Source organism: Artemia sp. Qi Xiang Cuo, chromosome 2 (genome assembly GCF_049724085.1).
Source record: "Artemia sp. Qi Xiang Cuo chromosome 2, ASM4972408v1, whole genome shotgun sequence".
NCBI classification, from domain to species: Eukaryota; Metazoa; Arthropoda; class Branchiopoda; order Anostraca; family Artemiidae; genus Artemia; species Artemia sp. Qi Xiang Cuo.
This window is the reverse complement of record NC_142795.1, coordinates 49,542,581-49,565,088: the sequence shown is the minus strand read 5'-3', so window position 1 is coordinate 49,565,088 and position 22,508 is coordinate 49,542,581. Positions and strand designations below refer to the sequence as shown.

The 22,508-nt window shown below is 36.1% G+C and overlaps 1 protein-coding gene across 2 annotated transcripts in view; it reads right to left on the bottom strand.

Annotated features, from left to right (window-relative positions):
- The window catches only part of ZnT63C (solute carrier family 30 member 1), a 179,567-nt gene that overhangs the window by 30,645 nt on the left and 126,414 nt on the right, over positions 1 to 22,508 (bottom strand). For both annotated transcript variants that reach the window (XM_089108153.1, XM_089108154.1), the window contains exons 7-8: positions 18,728 to 18,890; positions 13,939 to 14,047 (exon numbers count right to left, since the gene is read on the bottom strand). In XM_089108153.1, the coding sequence (XP_088964279.1) occupies positions 13,939 to 14,047; positions 18,728 to 18,890 (272 nt within the window). The remainder of the gene's footprint in view (positions 1 to 13,938; positions 14,048 to 18,727; positions 18,891 to 22,508) is intronic.

Genomic DNA, 22,508 nt, shown 5'->3' with positions numbered 1-22,508 from the left:
TAATCGTCAAACTGCACTGTATATTCTTGTGTAATTCCATGTAAAGTTGAAACCTTTATATAGATTACTACTATCATTCTTTTCAAGTTCAAAGGCATTAAAAAAATAATTCTTCTTGGCATCTCGTTTTTTTCTTATTGACAACATTTCGATAACTAACATAAATATCTCGATTTTCATTCGACGGTTTCTTCAACATTCTACTGTAAAGCTTGTTTCTTAATTTTATCATGTTTTGTAATTCCTATGTTAACCACGGAGGTTCAAAATTATTTTTTTTTCTGGATCTATTCTCACGTGGTTCTTCAATCTTACAACACTTGTGCATTGCTTCACGAATCTTATCAAAAAACAAAACCTAACCTACTTCAGGGTCATTCTGACTCAAAACATCGCTCCATTCTAGTTTTCTTAAAGGATTCTTTAATTTATTTAAATTTGGTTCATTGAAAACAAATGTTTTCTCTTCAATTTTATTCTGGTCATTTGGATGTGATGATAAATCGCTAAACGAAACTGTTACAAATGCAAGGAGATGATCCGAACCTGGCGCAATTAGCACATTTCATGATTTCAGCCGGTCAAAAATATCTGCCCTAATTAATATGTTATCAATAAGCGTGGCTGTGCGTTCTGTAATTCGTGTGGGGATGTTAATCGACGGGAAAAAACTAAATGATAGTATAGTTATTAAAAATTCCACATTCATATTATTTCCTAGCTCCAATAAATTATGGTTGAAATCCCCCCTTAGCATACACGGCTTTTTACACGACCCTAAATTCTGACAAAGATTATCAAAATGCTGAGACGTTTCCGTAGGGTTAGAACTAAGTGTCCTGTAAATAATAGCAATCAGAATTTCAACATCATACTTTTTTACATTAACAACAAAAGACTCAAACCGACCTTCAACCCAGACACCTAAAGTATATTCTACAGTTACAGAAATATCATTCCGCACGTAAATTCCTAATCCACCTTTCCTCATCTACGTTCTATTTCTATAATAAAAAGAACAGCCTTCTAGTGATTACACACTTAAAGGCGAAATTTCACTCAAGAAAGTCTCAGTTAGTGATATTACATCAAAACAAAGATTACTTCCATTAACTGTGGTAAGTAGTGTATCAAACGCAGTTTCAAGCCCCTGACAATTATACGTGGCTATGATACAATCACTCGATGAGTTAATTTGCTTCAGATCACAGGGATCAATATTCTTAGAAACCGGAAGATTCAGATCTGACCTCACTTTTTCAGTCCCATCATCACTTTCACAGAGGCCTCGTTCACATACATTAGCTAAATTAAAGTAATTTTCTGCAAGATCAGATAGTCTACTAGTCAGCAGAGACATCTTGAAACAAAAAGTTCACCTTACTGTCACCAAAGCAGGTTAGTCACTCTCTTGTCTGTTAGCCAGAACCCTGGCTTCTTGAAGACGGCTCAGCGATACAACTTCTGATAGGTCCTGAATTCTAACTACTTGATCGCCAGACTTAGCAAGGATACGGCCCTGCACTGACCAAGCATTTTTCATACCCACTACATCCCTAGCAGTATTTAGAACTTCCTGTCTAGGACGAGTAAGGCTTTCACTTACAAAACATTTCGATCCTTTCAGCTTGCTCCGATTTTTCAATACTTCTCTCGCAACTGTTGGGCTTTTAAATCCGACTTCAACTGGGGGGGGGGTTCTGCTACTACTGGGCTGTCCCAAAATATTAACATCCACAGTGTCAGACTCTGATACCGATCGTAGACCTAGTTTGTTTGTTATTAAGTCTAGCACATTATTTATGGACTGCCTTGTTGTTTCATTCAGACCAGGTAGGTGGTAAATAACTACGTAGGAAGACTTACTAGCTTGTTGCATTTCATCGAAGTCATACTGCAGGTTTGAAAATGCTTGTGCTAAGAAATCGACTTTAGACTCCAGCGCTCCGATTCTGTCCACTAATTTTTCGTGGCTACTTTTAAGTTCCAAAATAACGGATGAATAAACAGTTTGTGTTGTTTTCTCAAGGTCATCTTTTGAGAGTTTGACCTTACCGAGATCCTTTGCTATATTTTTCTTGACAATATCACTAATTGAGTCATTAGCCTGCGAAATCTTCGCTCTCAGTTCAGAAATCTCAAGCCGCACTTCCTTCTCAATTCCAAGGCTAGCAGCAGTTTCCATGTAAGAGTTTGGATTTTTATTCAGTTCAGCCATTGCTTTTTTGATGGATGCATGTTTACTAGCACCGCATGCCTGTTTATTAGTTTCAAAGTCCATCATATTTTCAATCGTAACAGTTGCTGTTATACGAATCCCCGTACTTGAACACTAGAAATTTATTTCCGGGACTAAGAACACTAAGTATCCTTATTTGCCACCATGGAAATCCAGGTAACGGAGTGAAAGCCAGATCTCCCGACTTCATTTTTTTCCTTTTCCCCCCTTCTTTCTTCTTTTCCTCTTCCCTTCCTTCTCTTTTCTTTCACTATAATCGTCATTATTGCCAAACTGGCATACCGCACTTGGATAATATATGAAATTATCTCAATTTAAGAAAGCCAAAAGTTTAATTAATGCATTGGACAGAAACTCCAGTCAATTCAATTTATCCAGTGACGTTAAACATTCCACTAGGTTACGGATACTGAATAAATATTTAAGTAGTTTATAAGACGTAAAAAGTACTCTCACTATTTCGTAACTACTGAAAGAATTCAGTGTCTAATTAAATCAGGATAAAAACCTTTACCAACAGCTGCTTCAAGACTGGGATTAATCCTTTTTAAAAGAATAGATAGATCTTAACTGTTCAATGACTGAAATGCAGAACCTGATCAAAGACTGAAATTACCAGATATTGAGCCTAACTTTGAATTGCTTTGTTCTATCAAATAACCACAAATATCCTATTAAAGAGTTTTCCCAAATATAAAAAATAAGAACCAGTTTGTTAAATTTATCTTGTTTTCTACTTAGCCATCATTTTAGTCTTATTAATGTTTTATTTAAATGTTTCACTATTAGTATATTCAATTATTTTGCAATAGGAAGAATATACATTCTATCAAATTTTATCACATTTTTTACTTTTCATCAAGGGCTACATAGGGGGTTCGTCAAATTTTTTGGACCTTTCTTTTGGTTCGCGAGGAAAAAAAGGTTGAGAAACGCTATCTTAAGCCGTTCCTGAGTTATTGCTGATACGCCCTTCTGACAACTTGTATGGCCATAGGGTGTTTTGACTTAATATCCGTCAACATTTCATGAAGCATCACCCTAATGCCATTAGCCTTTTTGAAGACCCAGGATCAAACATGCCTCTCTTTCCCAATAAAAGATCCCTTATGTAAACAGTGGGAAAATTACATAACTAACACCTCTTGCTCCAAGGCCTATGGGAGTAATGTCATCCCCTGGGGCTTAGTTATGGGGTGCTAGGCGCCCCCCACGCGGAAGTCCTCCCATATTCCCCCTGGATAATTTCAGATGTTCATCAGAAGGGAAATTGGAAGTCCTACTCACCTGTTTAAATCAGAGGCAATGCTATGGCGTTGCCTACAGTAAACAGTGATAAGGCGTCAATGCATTATTAATTTTCCAAGAGACAGTTCACATGGAAGGGGTGGTCATTCAAGATTTGGACAAGGGCTCATTCAATTGCAAATTAAAAATTCTATTGCCCTTTATAAGAATCAAAAGTGATTGGAGGGCAAACAGCCCCCCCCCCATGCCATTTTCCCCAAACGCATCCGATCAAAATTTTAAGATAGCCAATTTGGTCAAAATAGTCAAAAGGTCAAAATAACCATGACTCTGGGTTTGACAATCCTCCTTCAAGTCCCCAGGAAACAAATAAGAGTTCAAATAGGGATAAATCCATTTATTTAGACAGTGAAAAAAGGTAAAAAAGTCTATATATTTCAATCACATATACAGCGATCGTCATTGGTAGAAATACTCCGATGAGTAGTGTTTCATCAGTAGTATTGTCAGTAGTATCAGCAGATTGTCTCGATTTTATCATAATTGTTTGACATAATATATATATATATATATATATATATATATATATATATATATATATATATATATATATATATATATATATATATATATATATATATATATATATATATATATATATATATACCCATGGCATATATATATACAAAAAGAATAAACCCATGGCATACATCAAAGGGCCTATCTAGGATTTTTGTTTGGGGTGGGACAACACGAAAAACCTTTGAAAACGCATAGAAAATTTGTTTGTTTTTTTTGCATTTTTTGGTACGTTTTTACGGGTCAGACAAAAATGTCAAAAGGGGGAGGTTCAAGCCCAGTAATATGTAGTATTTCATCAGTAGTATTTCTACTCATGACGATCGATGTATATATGATCGAAAGATCTAGTCTTTTGCACCTGTTTTCGCTGTCTAAATAAATGGGCTTATCCCCACTTGAACGTTTATTTGTTTGCCATAGAAAGACACTGTGGTCACCTAATTTAGGGTATTAAGTCGAAAACAAGTCCCCGGGGCAAGGGCTGTAAGTTATGCAAGTGGCCCATTGTTAAGATATAAGATTTTTATGGGAAGGATGGTCGTATAAACTTTGGTGGGGGCCATTCAGCTGAAAATCGAAAGTTCCAGTGCCCTTTTTAAGATTCATAAGTGATCGGAGGGCAACCGCCCCTGCCCTTCCCCCCAAATGCACCTGACCAAAATTCTAAGATAGCAATTTTATTCAAAATAGATAGCCATTTATTCAACTTAGTCTTGAAGTAAAATAACTATGACTCCTGTGTTGAACACCCCCCCCCCTCGCGCGCAGCTCCCGATGGAAGGGCTTTAAGTTATGCAAGTTTCTCAGTGTTAACATATAGTTTTTTTTATTAAAGAAAAGAGAGCATGTTTGGTGTTGGATCTCCAAAAAAGTTTAGAGTATTAAGGTGAAACTTTAAGGAAATATTGAGAGGTATGCCAAGCACAATCAAAACACACTTTGTCATTGCTGGTTATGACAAGGGAATATCTTTTCGAATGTTTTTACGACAACTCCTTCCATAGAATATGGCTTGGTGAAAAGCACAAAATAAATAATATATAGAACCTACTTCGCTCATTACTTAAGCAGCGCAATAATCTCTGATACAATTCAATATTTAGTGCAATTAAAGATGGTAATCAAACCATTCTTATGAAAAGTTACTGCTTTGTATTTATGACCATCAGTCCATTTTAATTTGGGTAGTCAGAGTTAACGTACTTGCGCTTACTAGGTACTTTTACAATTATAAGTTCTAGTGCCCTTTTTAATGACCAAAAGTGATTGGAGGTAATAAGAGCCACACATATGCCCTTTTCGTCCCTGGGGATCCTTATAGCCCCCATGGCATCGGATCAAAACTTCTATATAGCCATTTTTCTCAGAATTGTCAAAAGTTCAAATTATGTTCTGGTCTTTAGAAAACTCAGGAGGCGTTAGCTCTACTCCGGTTTGCTGTATTTTCTGCTCGTTTTAATTTTGACTCGGTTATTTATTGTAATTAATTTAAAAAACTTTTTCCACAAAATAAGCTTTTCAAAGAAAAGTAAAGAGCTCCATTAAGCCGAAAATGAGCGGAAATAAAGTCAAGTAATCTTCCAAGCGTAAAACTACCACAAATCACTATCAATAAATAAATAAAACACAAAGCGAACAGAAACTACAATAAATAGCCGATTCAAACTCAAAACGATCAAAAGTTAACATGAGTAGGATATCCCCCATGCATCCTCAAGACCAGAACAATTCGAGCTATACTAAAAAAAACACAAAAAATAAATGACTGTGGATTGTGAGTTTAATGGACATATAATGATATTTATTCCTTAAAGTTTCGAAAGTATTTTATTTGTGAAAGTAAGAGAAGTGAAAACCTTTAAAGCGTATTTTGTTTTCAGTAAAGCGGGAAAAGAGGATGGAAGGAAGGGGGGGAGAAGTTGCTCTCCATCATGTTTGACTCATTGAAAGACCAAAAATGACCAAGAAAGACCAGTGATTAAACAAATGAAAAACTTTTGAGACCCTAACCGTAAGACCTTGATTATTTTTACATTGCTGCAAAAGGTCCCCCCCCCCCATAAACAAGATAAGAAACATCTGAAAGCCCAGTAAAATAATTTGATCTAATTTCATCTAATATACCAGAAAAAACACACTTGGGATATTCTAGGTGATAAAACCCTCCCTGTTTCACATCACGACGTGGATGGAAGAAATAACGCCCAGGTTTACAAATACGAAGGTAGAAATCCTTATATAAGTAACGAAGAAGAAAAATAACTGAAAGTTTTGCAACATTACTAAAAAGCGAAGAAAAACTTGACTATGGACCGCACTATCAAAAGCTTTAGAAAGGTTCAATACACATATATAAAGTAGCAACCCTTCAGTCAGGCCATTGTTAAGGGCGGAAAAAGGAACATTGTGTGCATGCTGGCAACCAAGATCAGATTGAAAAGCAAATTGATAGGATCCAAAATATATATTTTTATTTAAACTAGGAAGTAAAATATCTTTAAGATTTAACGAAGGTTACACGCAGTAGTTAGAGAGAAAAAAATGAATATTCGAAAGGGAGTTTTCCACGTTTTAAAATTGGAGTGACAGTCCCACACAGAAAACTATTCGGAACCACGGGAGATGCTAATCACATTGGGAAAAATAACTGCAAATTAAATAAAAGAACTACAGTTTTTGGACTTATATTACTTGAGCTAATATTATCAATATCAAATGAAGAAGATTTCAGTTGTTTGATTGCATTTTCAACAGCATCTACTGACACTGGAATAATATGCCCTTGATGAAATGAATGCGGAAAATTTTTAGAAAGTAGCGGGGAATAATATGATTGTACGGTAAAATCAATTTCGGAAAAATTGACAAATAATAATCATACCAAGCTAAATAGATGTCGAATCACTATATTTGAGTCAGAATTATCCAACTTCCTAGAACTAATCACGTTGGACCAATCCTTTTTAGATGCTGAAAACTCCATACCCTTATAACGAATGAATTAAGGTACTTTTTATATTCATTTTTTGTTTTCTGCTTTACGTCTGAAACACAACCTGACTTGGGTCTACCGCAATCAATCCAAATTCTCAGCCAAAATTTTGCCTTAATTATAAAAAAAAAAAAAAAAAAAAAAAAAAAAAAAAAAAAAAGATCTAAAGCTTATAATGATTTTCGCATTTTTATACGAATAATGCTCTTTGGGAAACGCAATTGCTTCAGCTTCTTTCATACATCTAATTCTATCATCATAGTAACCATCAACATCATGCTTATTACCTTTTACTTGTAATTGGAGTAACACTGATTCAACATAGCAATATAATTCAAAGGCACACTGATTCAACATAGCAATATGAAAAAAGCTTATACATACAAAGCAACATTGCCTCTTTTCAAATTACTACGCTTATATAGTTTAGAATCCGAACAACGGACAATATTGCAATGGGTATGTATCAAATCATCAATAAATGAAAATGATAAATGATCAAGGTCACTAGTTTCAAAATAAACATGAATTTTTAAGTATTCTAGCTGTGACGAACTCGAAACATGATCAATGCTTGAAAAACCACCAGACTGACGGATGAAATATTGGAGTACGGTAAGTCTTTTTTCTCAATGACATAAGAGATTATACACTCCAATATTTCATGGGATCGGTAGATCTATTCATTCAGTTCCCTGTCATAGTCACCGGGGGTTATGAAATCAAGTTATTTTCCAAGACACAATTCATCACTAAATTTAAAGACTTACAAGTATTAGAAAATCTATTCATTGACTTCACCTATTGCTTATCATAGGCAGCGCAATCGCGCTGCCTAAGTAAAGAACGATGTTGGCACAATGTATTAATTATTTTTATTTTATTTTACATCCCAGGGCACTTCGTATCGAAGGAGTTGTCGCAGAAACTTCGAAAAGGGTTCATTCGATTGGAAATTGGAGTGACTTGTGCTTTTTTTTATAGTCGAAAGTGATTGGAAGGCAACTAACACCCCTTCCACGCCCACCATTTCCCCAAACACATCCAATCAAAATTTTTGAGATAGCCAGTTTGTTCAGCGTATTTAATTTCCGAATAGAAATTATATTTTTGAGGAGGATACTCCTCCCCAACCCTCAGGGCAAGAGTTTTAAGTTATGTCCTGGGGGCATATAAGAACGATGCTGGCACAAAGTATTATTTATTATTTTTTTTTCCTTTAAAACCAGGGCACTTCGTATTAAAGAAGTTGTCTTAGAAACTTAGAAATGGGTCATTCAATTGGAAATTGGAGTGGCTTGGGCCCTTTTTAATAGTCAAAAGTGATTGGAAGGCAACTAACACCCCTTCCACGCCCACCATTTCCCAAAACACATCCAATGAAAATTTTGAGATAGCCATTTTGCTCAGCGTAGTTGATTTCAAGATAGAAATTATGTTTTTGAGGAGGACACTCCCCACAGCCCTCAGGGCAAGGGTTGTAAGTTATGCCTTGGGGACATATAAGGTTCTTATAGAAATAGTTGTAGTAAAAACTTCAAAAAAGGCTAATTCGATTGGAAATTCAAAGGGCTAGTGTCCTTTTTAATAGTCGAAAGTTATTGGAGGGCAACTAACCCCCATCTCAAGCCCACCATTTCCCCAAACACATCCAATCAAAATTTTGAGATAGCCAGTTTGTTCAACGTAGTTGAAAGTTCTGAAAATTAGGTCTTTGAGGATGACAACCTTCGCACAGCCCTCAGGGCAAGGCTTGAAGATATGCCCTGGGGGCATATATGGTTTTTATAGAAAGCGTTGTGGTAGAAACTTCGAAAAGGGCTCATTCGATTGGAAATTGTAATGGCTAGTGCCCTCTTTAATAGTCGAAAGTGATTGGAAGGCAACTAACACCCCTTCCACGCCCACCATTTCCCCAAGCACATCCAATCAAAATTTTGAGATAGCCAGTTTGTTCAGCGTAGTTGATTTCCGAATAGAAATTATATTTTTGAGGAGGATACTCCTCCCCAACCCTCAGGGCAAGAGTTTTAAGTTATGTCCTGGGGGCATATAAGAACGATGCTGGCACAAAGTATTATTTATTATTTTTTTTTCCTTTAAAACCAGGGCACTTCGTATTAAAGAAGTTGTCATAGAAACTTCGAAATGGCTCATTCAATTGGAAATTGGAGTGGCCTGGGCCCTTTTTAATAGTCAAAAGTGATTGGAAGGCAACTAACACCCCTTCCACGCCCACCATTTCCCAAAACACATCCAATCAAAATTTTGAGATAGCCATTTTGTTCAGAGTAGTTGATTTCCAGATAGAAATTATGTTTTTGAGGAGGACACTCCCCAGAGCCCTCAGGGCAAGGGTTGTAAGTTATGCCTTGGGGACATATAAGGTTCTTATAAAAAGCGTTGTCGTAGAAACTTCAAAAAAGGCTCGTTTGATTGAAGATTCAAAGGGCTAGTGTCCTTTTTAATAGTCGAAAGTGATTGAAGGGCAACAAAACCCAATCTCAAGCCCACCTTTTTCCCAAAGACATCCAATCAAAATTTTGAGATAGCCATTTTGTTCAACGTAGTTGAAAGTTCTGAAAATTAGGTCTTTGAGGATGACAACCTTCGCACAGCCCTCAGGGCAAGGCTTGAAGATATGCCCTGGGGGCATATTTGAAATTTTATATGGTTTTTATAGAAAGCGTTGTGGTAGAAACTTCAAAAAGGGCTCATTCGATTGGAAATTGAAATGGCTAGTGCCCTTTTTAATAGTCGAAAGTGATTTGAGGGCAATTAAAACCCCTTCCACGCCCACCATTTCCCCAAACACATCCAATCAGAATTTTGAGATAGCCAATATGTTCCACGCCGTTGAAAGTTCTGGAAGTTATACCTTTGAGCAGGACACTCCCTCCCACAGTCTTCAGGGCAAGGGTTATAAGTTATGGCCTCGGGGCATACAAGGTTCTTATTGAAATCTTTGTCGTAGAAAATTTAAAAAAGGCTCATTTGATTGTAAATTAAGAGGGCTAGTGCCCTTTTTCATAGTCGAAAGTGACTTGAGGGCAACTAACCCCCCTCTCACACACACCTTTTCCCAAACACATCCATTCAAAATTTGTACATAGTGATTTTATTCAACGTAGTTGAAAGTTTTGGAAATTAGGTCTTTAAGGATGACAACCCCTCCCCCACACAGCCCTCAGGGTGAGGGTTGTAAGTTATGCCCTGGGGGTATATAAGGTTTTTATAAAAAGCGATGTTGTAGAAACTTCAAAAAGGGCTCATTCAATTGAAAATTGAAAGGGCTAGTGTCCTTTTTAATAGTCGAAAGTGACTGAAGGACAACTAGCCCCCCCCCCCTCACGCCCACTATTTCCCCAAACACATCGAATAAAACTTTTGAGATATCCATTTTCTTCAACGTAGTTGAAAGTTCTGGAAATTAGGTCTTTTAGGATGAGAACCCCCTCAGAGGCCTCAGTGCAAGGGTTGTAAGTTATGCCCTGGGGGCATATAAGGTTTATATAGAAAGTTTGTTGTAGACATTTCAAAAAGGGTCCATTTGATTGGAAATTAAAAGGAATAGTGCCCTTTTTAAAAGTCGAAAGTGAATGGAGAGTAATTAACCCCCCTCTCACGCGCGCCCCTCTCACGCCCACCATTTCCCCAAACACATCCAATCAAAATTTTGATATAGCCATTTTGTTTAACGTAGTTTAAAGTTCTGGAAATTTGGTCTTTGAGGATGACAACCCCCCTCACATCCCTTAGGGTAAGGGTTGTAATTTATGCCCTGGGGGCATACAAGGGGTTAATAGAAAGCGTTGTCATAGAAATTCAAAAAGGGCTCACTCAATTGGAAATCGAACGGCCTAGTGCTCTTTTTAATAGTCAAAAGTGATTGGAAGGTTTGACATTTTTATAGTAAAGATCGATGTGGGTGCAATGTTTTTTTTTTTGTTTTTTTTTTTTATAGACCAGGGCACTTTGTATAGAAGGAGTTGTCGTAGGAACTTCGAAAAGGGCTCATTCGATTGAAAATAAAAAGGGCTAATGCCCTTTTAATAGTGGAAAGTGATTGGAGGGCAACTAATCCCCCTCCCACGCCCACCCTCCCATTTGCCCATTAAGTTTAAAAACTAAATAATGCCTTAAGATTAAACCAAAATGCACCGTGTTAGTGCTAATTCCAAATAAGGCATCTCAGCAGTAGCCCAAGAACGACTGAGGGTATTATGTTCAAACTTTCGGGGCTACTTCTGCTCTTAGAATTTAACCAAATAAAAATAGCTTAAGTGTATCCAAGCTATCAAAGAAAGTAAAAAGATTTTTGCTGCGAATGGTATCAAGTTTTCTATTTCAGGTCAACTAGAGGAGGTATGAAACTAAATTAAACACTACTACTTGTGTCCAGATTTTTAAAAGATCGCATGTTGTTAAAAATTGCTGAAAATGTTTCTCCAGCACACAAATAGTAGGCTAAACTATTAAGTCTTAAAAAAACGAAAACATTTAAAGTATTACTTTCTTTTTCCCTGAAAAGACTATGTCAATATAAAACGAACAGAAATTAACTAAAAAAAAACTTTTTCCACAAAATAAGTTTTTCTACAAATTAAGTTATAAAAGTAAAAACATTTTTATTTTTTTCAGTAAGGTGCAAATTATGTTCTGGGCTTGGGAAGGCATAGGGGTTAACAACTCATGTTTATTTCTGCTCGTTTTGAGTTTGACTTGGTTATTTATTGTAATTTCTGTTCGTTTTGGGTTTCATTTATTTATCGATGCTGATTTGTGGTAGTTTCCCGCTTGGTAGATTATTTTATTTTATTTTTGCTCATTTTTGTTTAATGGAGTTCTTTACTTTTCTTTGAAAAACTTATTTTGTGGAAAGTTTTTTTAATTAATAAAAATAAAAAGGCACTACTGGTTCACCTGAAAACGGAGCAAAAAAGGGCCACCAAACATTTTTTTCTGTACAGCTTGGAATTTACAGTCGGAAGTCCCACGGTCAAGCGGGCCCTAATGTACAAAAACTTTGGGGATCAGCCCCCTGAAAATGGGCCCAAAAATCTTTATTTCTGATCTGCTTCAAATTTAAACCTTATACTCCTATGCCCAAAAAAGGAGAAACAATATTGACTTGCTCAAAAATAGGGTCCAAATTTTCTTCCGCTCCACGTGGAACGGAGAATACAAGTTTCAAAACGATCGAAAATGGATTTTTGGCCCTATTCTGGCACCTCGTCCTGAAAACCTTGTTTGTGTCCTAAAACGATCCCTAACTACTCCACTCTCTCAAAAAAATGGGAGCTCTCCTTGGCGCAAGAACTGCTCCCTGAAAGTTTTAGACGATAGGAAATATACTATTATTTGACCATTAAAGGTTCCCATTGCTGGGAGGTCCTTGCCCCCAGCCTGAAAACTCGTTTTGATTTAGGCCCTTCTTGGTCCAGGGACTTATTGATTTAGTTTTAAGCCGTTCGAAAAAAAACGAGCTCATTTTTGAGCAAACCAATATTTTTCTCCTTTTTTGAGCACAATAGTATCCTTTGCTCAAGGAATTACGAATTTAAGTATGAAGAAGATCAGAAAAAAAAAATATTTGGGCCCATTTTGAGGAAACCGGTGCCTTTCAAAGATATTGCAAATGCGCCTTTATGACAAACTTGGATAGACATAGTCTTTTGGTTTAGTTAAACATTTCCAATAACATGGTCTGAAAGTTATAACATAACACCCTTAGCCGTTACTGGAAAATCGCAAATATGCCCTTATGACAAACTTGGATGGACATAGTGCCTTTTGATTTATTCAAAATTTCCAATAACATATTCTGAAAGTTCCAACATAACATCCTTAGCTGTTACTGGGGTACGGCAAATACGCCCTTTCGACAATCTGGATGTACATAGTACCTTTTGATTTAGTTTTACACCCCCCCCCCCCCAACTTTCTTTGAAAAATAAATCTTAATACCTTATTCTGTTCCAGGGACTTTTCATCTATGCCATTTTGACAACCTGGATCCACTGAACCCCTTTTGATTTAGATCAACAGTAGCCCTGAAAGTTTCAACTTAATACCCTCGTCAGTTCTTGATATATTGCTGATACGTCCTACTGACAACCAACATGCACATATTGCCTTTTAATTTCGTTTCATAGCAAAATTGGTCAAAAAATCGATTTCATTTTAAATTTTATATGTTGTTAATTACCAAAGTACGTAGGTGACGCAATTTAGCGTAGGCGTAGCGTAGACGTTAGCGTCATCTGAACGATCCTTTAAAATAGCTCTCTATGGTGGCCCAGTATTCTCTTAGCAGTGGAGGAAAATGGAAAAATGAGGACATATAAGTGCCAGCAATGCATAAAAAAGTGATTTTTACTGTGGTTCAAGCCAGGGGACTGTAAGTTTCCTGAAAAGAGATTTTGGCCATGGCGATTCCAATGATATTTCGATCCGACGTGGCAGGCTTGTTTTCGAAATTACCTTAAATTTGTTTTCAAAATACCAATTTTTTTAAAAGCGTTTTTAATTTTGGTTACTATGGGCTGTAGTTATATACATAACGTGTTTCGATTTAATTCAACATTATCCTCTACATTTCCCAAAAATTTATCCTTAATACTCTTAGAAGAAGTAGTAGCAGCATACTCAGTGGTGAGTGAGTGACTGGGTGAAAGAGTGAGTGAGGGAGAGAGAGAGAAAGAGAAAGAGAGAGAGAAAAAGAAGGAGAAAAATGAGGGAGAGAGAGAGAGAGAAGAGAGAGAGAAAGAGAGAGAGAGAGAGAGAGAGAGAGAGAGATGCTTATTTGATCACATACTACCTTCCGTACGAAACTAAGACAATTTTATTTAAATAAATAAGCGAAGAACTAACTTACTTCGGCCTCTGTAAATTCAGGTTGAATTGTTGTAGAATGAATGCCCTCATTGTGAAAGAAGATTTTCATGTCTCTGGCAATACGCATATATTCACTAAGATTCCGACACCTAGGATAGATAAATAATTTGATAGTCATTTATGAGAGCGACTTAAATTGCAGCAGTATATAGCTTATCTTAAAAAAATCCGTATTGTCAGTTAGACAGCTAAGGAGGAGAAAATTTTGTCTGAGGTTTGTCCTTTTTAACAACAGGCTTGACATGGGCCATTACTCACATGTATATATTAAGAAAACTAAGAAACACGAGATTCATTTATTCAGACTGATAAATTTGAAGCAGTTAGACATTCCCAAGCAACGTTCTAGAATACCATGCAACAGTGAACCTGAGATCTCTGAAGGGAGCTGTAATATTGATTAATTTTCATTTGCTTGGCTGTTTCTTAGGGAAGTGGGGGCACTTATATAGAATGCACATTTGTGCGAGTATTGTAAGATTTTTTCGTTTCTCGTTTTTTGAGCGTTCCCCGTGTTAGATTTATAATTAAGTGATTTTCTTCTTTCAAGGTTAACTGGGCTCCTGTCATTTTTGGTTTATGTAACCTTGAATGAAAAGAGACAAAAAAACAAAATAAGAACAAAAAAGAAAACTAAAAAAAATAAATTTTGCTTCTTCGACCAATCCTACGGAGTCAAAGAAAAAGTTAAATCTACTGAAATGTATTCTAAAATTTGGTGATAAAATCGCCAATAGTTTTATTGAATACCAAACTATGTGTTGTCAGTCGTAGTAGTAGTAGTGAAGTCAACAGCTTTCAGCGAGCTCCTTTCATTCTAGTATAAATTCGCCATAGATGCTTTAAGGTACTATATGAACACTCTTCAGATTCCATGCGAACAGCAAGTATGGAGAATAAAGTCAAGAGTGAACGAACATATGAAAAAAAACAAAAAAACAGTTTGTCACACACATTAAGAGTTTCGGAGACTTTTATCGGGATGACGTAATTCACAGTTAAACTTTCATTTGCTTTGGAATGAAAGGCTAGCGTGGAGACTACCCTCATAGAAACAGAACTGGTAGCAAGTTTGCAATTTTTTAACAGTTACGTAACGTTTAATAGCAAAACGAAACAACAGAACCTAGATTAGAAATGTTGTTGCTCGCTGATAGAGAAACCTCATGTCAAGTTCATCACACAACTGCTCTAGAAAGGGAAAAGGTTTAGTCCTAGTAAAAATAGAAGTGCTCGAAGTTTACTATAGCGATTATGTCTTGGTACTCAGGGACATATCCCAACACTTTCATCTGTCTGAATTGCTTTTTCACAGATAGAAAGAAAAGCCATATCCATTAGTTCTTGCAATGCCAACTTGCATAGATTGAAATGTTCACCGGAGGTAAGTAGATCTAAATTTCCTTTCTGTAGAGAAACAGAAGTTGAAAGCAGAATTGAACTGACTTTCTCAACAAGAGTCAAACGGAAAATGAAGCTGAACTAAGTCAAATAAGAGTTGACTTCTGCCGTTAGACCCCGATTTGACTGGCCGTAGGCGAAACTCTTCAATATCCCTTGTACAACAGAAAAGAGCTCCATGAAAGTTATCCCACTATCATGTCTTTTGACCCAGGTAGTTTCCCAAAAGCAAAGTAGCTTTTTTTGTGCGGTAGAAAAAAAGGCAGTGCAGAAAACAAGGACTCGATTCGTTTAGGGGAAGAGGAAAAAAGCAATTTGCATTAGTATCTAATTTGGAGGCATTCTCTATGGAAAGGTCTAACAATGGGAAGCAGAATATGTACAAATGACAAGTGGATACTGCTTTCATATCTCTGCTTGATCACTCTTGTACAAACTAGCCATGTTACAGCCTCCATCGCAGCCAATTCCAATTAACTTGTTCATGTTTAATCGAAACTTAACGCATAGTCTAATCATTGTTTTGCAAGTCCTATTCAAATCATTTGCGGCACAAAGAACAAAAACCTTTTTTCTATCCAGTCGTCGTCAAAAACAAGATCTTCCCAATTGTTGAAATAACCATTTAGTTATTTATAGGGCTCTGTAAATTACCATTCTGGCCTAACAATCACTTTTTGCGCGACTTTATTTATGAATGTTTTTAATTTTTAATAAAGTTGTGGTGTTACTAAGGTTGAATTATTTAGCTTACTATAATTTGGAAGTGAATAAGGTATTCAAATTCTTTTACAGTTTTTTTTTGTTAGGTAAATGGTGACAAAATTTATTGATCAACGAACAGACCCGTAAGAAAGCTGGGCGATAAGAGCCAAGACGTTGCTGTCTACAAAACTAAATTTCTTCATGCTTACTAATTGGAATCTTTTTCTTGCATTAAAAGCGTAGAAATTGGACATAGAACTGCTGTTCTATGTCCATTTTCTGTCAATAATAATTCCTCGAAGTAGAATGGTTTGTTATGATTAAGATGAGCACCTTTTAATCATGCTTCAACAATGAGAACACTACAAGCCTAAACAACATCTCCACCAACTACACGCACATTATAAAAAAAAAATCGTTTACCCTTTCCTTTCGTTCCTATGGTATTTTTGTAAGATACCACGGAGTCACGCAAAGTCAACTACTAAAAAAACAGCTCGCGACAATTCTAACCTGACCAAATGTAGTTAAGGACCATTTTCCTGACAGCAGTTGAACTCCTGTTTGTCTCCCGACCTCGTTAAAATAACCATTTGTTCAAAACAGGTGGATTTCTTCATCCACTGAGGATGAAGGCTCATTCATAATGGCTGAATGTTTAACGAAACAGAAATCTATTCTAACAAGCATCTCAAGTCAAAGAGAAAATTCAGCGTTGATTCATCCTTGCTATTGCCAGTTTACATTACCAAAGTTTACAGCATATTTTGTTTGAATACATTTTCATTTTATTCTATACTACTAAGTGCATACAATAAAAAGAAAAGAAAAAAAGACAGCGAAAACATGGCCAAGACTTTTGATGCAGGTTTAGCTTCTAAATGCTTCGCTATGTACCCTGTTTATAAAAGATATTTCAAATCAAGAAAATTCCCAAAAGGTTTCAAACTACAAAGCAAGCGCAAAAGCACTACTTTACGTGGACAGATTACTTTTGTCTAGTTTTCTCTCATGAAAAATGTAAGTACGCAAGGAGAGAGGCAGTAGATTCTAGCACGGAGTGACCAAGCCAATGGCAGCTCCTCAATAATTGTATACACACCTTCAAAGCAAAAAACCTAGATAGATGTAAAAAGATAAACAAATATTTGTAAAGATGGAAAATTTTATTGGTGTGATGCTCCCTTTCAATAAATTGTGATATCATAAAGCAAAAGTCAAGGCAACTGCTGCAAACAATAGATTAAATATATTTTTTGAGGAATTTGGGGGGGGGGAGCAGAGAAGGGGTGGATGGGCAGGCTCCCTGCCCACCCAAACACGGTACTGGTTGGCGTCCTCAGGTTCAGACGCAATGTAGAATTACCTTTCGTTACTTTTGTTATACCGTTATTATTTTTATTTATAAGACCGTAATTCTCAACAAGGTCTCACCTTCTACCTATGAGAGGTTAAAATTATGTAATGGAAAAGAAGAATGAGATAAAATCAAATTGTAATAGTAAGTACGCCAAAACTCTGTGAGACCAATAAAGCTACCAGCTTCTATCAAATTTTTGTTCTAGCTCTACAGTGCTTACACTTGGTAAAATAATTGGCTATCACAGAAATTCCACTCGTTGGTAGTTGGGCCCTATTTGGGCAAAATTGCAGTTTTGTGACCAGAATGGCACAAGTCAGCATTTTGCTGTGCCGCGATTTCTTTCTTAACTTAAAGTGCTACCCATGCTAAAATAGAATTTTCCAAGGTTTTCAAGATGGAAGACTAGGAACTTCCTGTTAAGAGCTTTCGGTCATGGGCATTCCTACGGTGCTTTTTCTATCGATTCACTGCGATTTTCGACGGACTTAAGACTCTTTAAAAATTCTCAAAAACTAGTTTTAGAACTTCAAATTTACTACTTAGTCGAAGCTGAATAATAGTTGCCCCCTCCAAGGCGATGACAATGTCAGACTTTTTTTCCTAAACTTACCAGTTTACAATTTTTTTTTAATTTCCGGGTGCTATAGCCCAAGGTTCTCTATTTATTAATTTTTGTTTGCAAGAACGTCGAAACTTCCGAATTCTATAAGGGGAAAAACTAGTTATCTTTAAGTATGGATACATGGTAATATTCATTGACAACTTTAAGCTCATCCGACGTTCGTAATGCTGAGATAAGCAATATTTTCTTTGACTTCCTGTCCTTTCTAGACCTAAGCAATAGCTATTTAACTTAACAAAAAGTAGAACATAGGACTGGGAAAGGGGACTAGAGTACCCCTACTAAAAAGGTAGCATCGTTTTATCTATAGCTTTGAATTTTTATATAAATCCCATGTTTCTCCTTAATTAGACGGGTTTGACCAGCACAAAAACAAATTCTAAGTAATATTTGGCTTTTCTATTCAAAATAAACTTATCAAACCCCCTCTCCATATCCCAACCCTAAGATAAAAACAGGCAGGCACCAAAGGTTTAGATGGGACGTAGGGCATTCTTACTTAATTATTCCTGCTTCTATAACAAGCCTTTTCTCTCTCAATGCTAAAAATATCTATTCAAAAGAAAGAAGAAGAAGAAAAGATAAACTTTTTCTAATGTAGGCTATCGAACAACCGAAACAGCAACCGCAACAACCGAAAAGGTTTCCATTATACCAAAAGAAATAGGATTGACAAACCTAATATGAGCAGAAGCAATAATACGATCTCCAGCTAACTGCCAAACATGAAATTCATGAACTGCAAGGACACCATCAATCTCTTTAAGCAATTTCTTTTCTATGTCATCAACACGAATATGGGTCGGCACCGTCTGGAGCAAAATCAAGGAAGAATCGCGTACTGAAAAAGGATTGAAGGAACATTCACGCTAAAAATAGTATTAAGAGAAATAATTTGGGACACTTCAGCAAAGCCCCTTCTTTTTTTTTCTTTAGAAAGTTTGTTAAATTTTACACACCACAAGACATCATCTTTCAATAAAATAGTTTACATGCTTAATACGACATGTGTACAGCTTTGTAATAAGGTTTGTATACATTAATCCACGTACAATAAAGTTAATTTTACAATAAAATTAATCTCACAACAATAAAATGTATCCTCTATACAAAACTTAATAATAAGCTCAAAATTTTGCTCGCGCTCTGTGGCCTACTTACATTCAGTCTTAGGCACGAGACGAAAAACGATCTTTCTTAGCTTTATATTATAAAATGTCTCAGGCTTACGTCAGCAATTGGCGTCAATTGAGGGGGGGGGGGGGCACTAGTCCCCCCCCCCACCAAGATTCTGAAACGTATCTTGTTTTTATATTTTCATTGAAAAGCCACTTTTTGTATTTTTACTTAAAAAAGCAAAACTGCCCCCCGCCCAGATTTAGCAAATGAATTTCTACCCCCCACACATTTCTGAAAACAGACATCACAGGTCATAGTATTCGATTTTAAGATTGTTTGTTTTCCGACTAGGATGTTTGGAGAGTGAATATGGCAGGGCAAGGTTTAGGAGGGTTTATAGAAGTGCGCATTTCTTAAGTGGTGATTGATTTCCAAAGAGTTTAGTATTTAAGAAGCACTGAACTTGTTGATTGTATATCTGAGGACGAAATTAAAAAACAGAAGGCGGAAACCAAACCCTATACGAACGATGTACTAACGATATTTGATCTGATCAAAGCGAGAATTATCGCGAACGCTCCAAGCACAATTGCTTTTACTACTTATGTCGCGATTACTACCATCGTTACTCCCAGCCTACCCTTTCGAATACTCATACTCCGATTCCAATGTTCTGACCAGGGTTATTCCTCCGAGGAGTCTTATTCTTATTACTGATAAGCGAAGATCACCCAGTGATCTTCGGTACGAAATACTTGGCAATGAAGAGGACAGAGACAGACATTTAACTGCAATGTGGCGGAGAAGCCTTCAATTGTTTTCAGTTGTTTAGTTCAACTATTTTGTGTTGTTGCAATAATTTGTAGGCTCATAGACGATAAGTCAGTCAAGCAGTTTGCAATTCTTGAGTGGGTCCGAATTCAATTTTTATGTTTTATTAGTTGAGGGTTGACTACGATTCAAAGAAGAAAAGAGCAAGAAAAGCTAAGAGTGTATTTTTGCGTCACTATGTTAATAGATGTTACAATGTTAACCAGTTACTGGGCAAGTGACCGCTTGACTTTACGCGTCTTTTCATCGATTTCCGTCACTAGAGGTCTTGAAGCCCAGTCATTAAAAATCTCACTGGTGACATCAAACAACAACTCAGCAACGTAAAAACATCCAGTAAGCTCACCGGTGTCCCACAAGAATATCTAGTGACCTCTTCAGTGATTGGGCCTGTGCCGCAAAAATGCGCTCTAACATTTCTGTTCATATTTTTCATATTTTTTCTTTGAACTCTTGGCAATGGAAGTAGAGTAGTAGGTACCATTTTGCTTAGACGTATAGGAATTACCATGCTATTTGCTTAGACGTATAGGAATTCCCATACTATTTGCTGGGACCTCAAACCTTTTCAAAGACAGTGAGTATCCTCTCACACCTGTTCCATTTCTTTGAGTATGTGCTATCAGACTGTTTTTTCTGATTTTTTGGACAATTGCCTTAACTCGAGATTAGTTTGTTATTAATGCGTCGTTGCTAATTAAAAAATTGGATGCTACAATCAGAATTGTTTGATTGAAATTTGCAAAAAGGGATAAGGGATTCGCGAATTGGACTGTACGAACGATCTTATTTGAATAATAGGGAAAAAACAGAGCTAGATAACATTTGCGAATTGGATCGTATGAAGGTGGAGAAAAAAAAGGGTTAAACTGATTTGCATTTAAGGTAGGCCTAAAAGTCTTATTAACCCGGGCAGCTTGTTATACATTTCAGACAGCAGTAATCTATGAAAATGATTAATTATTATAAAATTATATTGTGAGTTGACCTAACTATACTTTTTCGATATGATCAGTATAATACACAAGTGGTGTTTGAACAGTAATGTCAATTTAAAATGGGGTCTAACGTTATAATATACTAAAAAGATGATACTAAGAGAGATGTAGATGGCAAGAAAAGGATTTTAATAATGAAATTCAGAACAAACCTTAGAAATTCTTGCAAATCAAGTAGTAAGGTGTGAGTGAGTACGAACCATCAAGGATCATAAGCACCAACGACCCTAACCACCAGACCTCAACCCCCCCCCCAAAGGTCCCCTATCCCCAAACTCGAAGGACGCCTCCCCCTCCAACTTTTTGACCCCCTCCCCCCATTTTTTTTTTAATTTTTTTTGAAGTTTTTTAAATTTTTTTTCTTAATTTTTTTTGACATGACATATTTTTTTCCACTTTTTTTACATGTCTGATAAACACATAAGTCATATCTTTTAAAAAAAAGTGATGACGGAGCATTTTAATAAAGTGTGTTCACATGACAATGTTATTGTAGCATTGAATGCTGACAAGGAGAAGTATTTAAACCACGAAACAAGTACAAGTGGTAGCACTATTGGAAATGTATGCGTGCATTGTCATGAAAGTAAGGAATTAAATTTCTTTGGAGTACCGACAAAAATCAACCCTTATTTTGGAGGATATGCGACTTTGAAATCTCCAGAGATAATTACGCTTAAAGAGAAAGCCAACATAAAAAAAATCATTGATGATAGAAGACAACTCCGTGCTAATGTTGCAGGTAGCACATTACCTACTGATACATCATATCGTCAGCTTTCGAGTATTAGCATTCAAGGGAAGATAAAAAAAAGAAAGACCTACTCTTCTACTAATATCATAAACCATATCTTTTATACGTGTTGAAACTATTACCTGTGTAAAAATAATGTGATAATAGACAGTGAAATTGTAAGAAAAATAAAAAGGGCAATGGCAGAAAATACCACCAAGGAATATAGAGATGTATTGATGAAAAACAAAGTACCAGGAAACGTTACTGCCATTGATCAAACAGTCAATGAACAAAATAATACCAAAGACAAAAAGCATATTGAGCCTGTTGATGACACGCCAGTAAAAGTTGTGTATGACTCAAAATGGAATAATGATCATTTTACTGATTACGAACTAAGAGGAGACAATAGCTACAATATCAAGAGAGAACATTGTGAACTTTTTTATGGAAAAGACTCAAAATGTCCAAAGTTGATCATTGATATTAATAATTTATCATAATATGTTTTTGTATTAATATTCTACATAGCATTATTTCATTAAAAATATGTTATGCATTGAATTGTTGTGTGTTCATTTTTTTTAGAGTATGCTAGCATATCAAACGCTGAGAATGTCTATTAAAACATTAGAGATGTAATAAAAGGAATTTGCATACATCTATTGTCACACACATGGGATAACATTTACAAAATCTAGGTATCAGAATGAATAAATTCTTTATCAACATCCTTTGTTGGATATGTCATTATGTCATTATGAAAAAATTACTT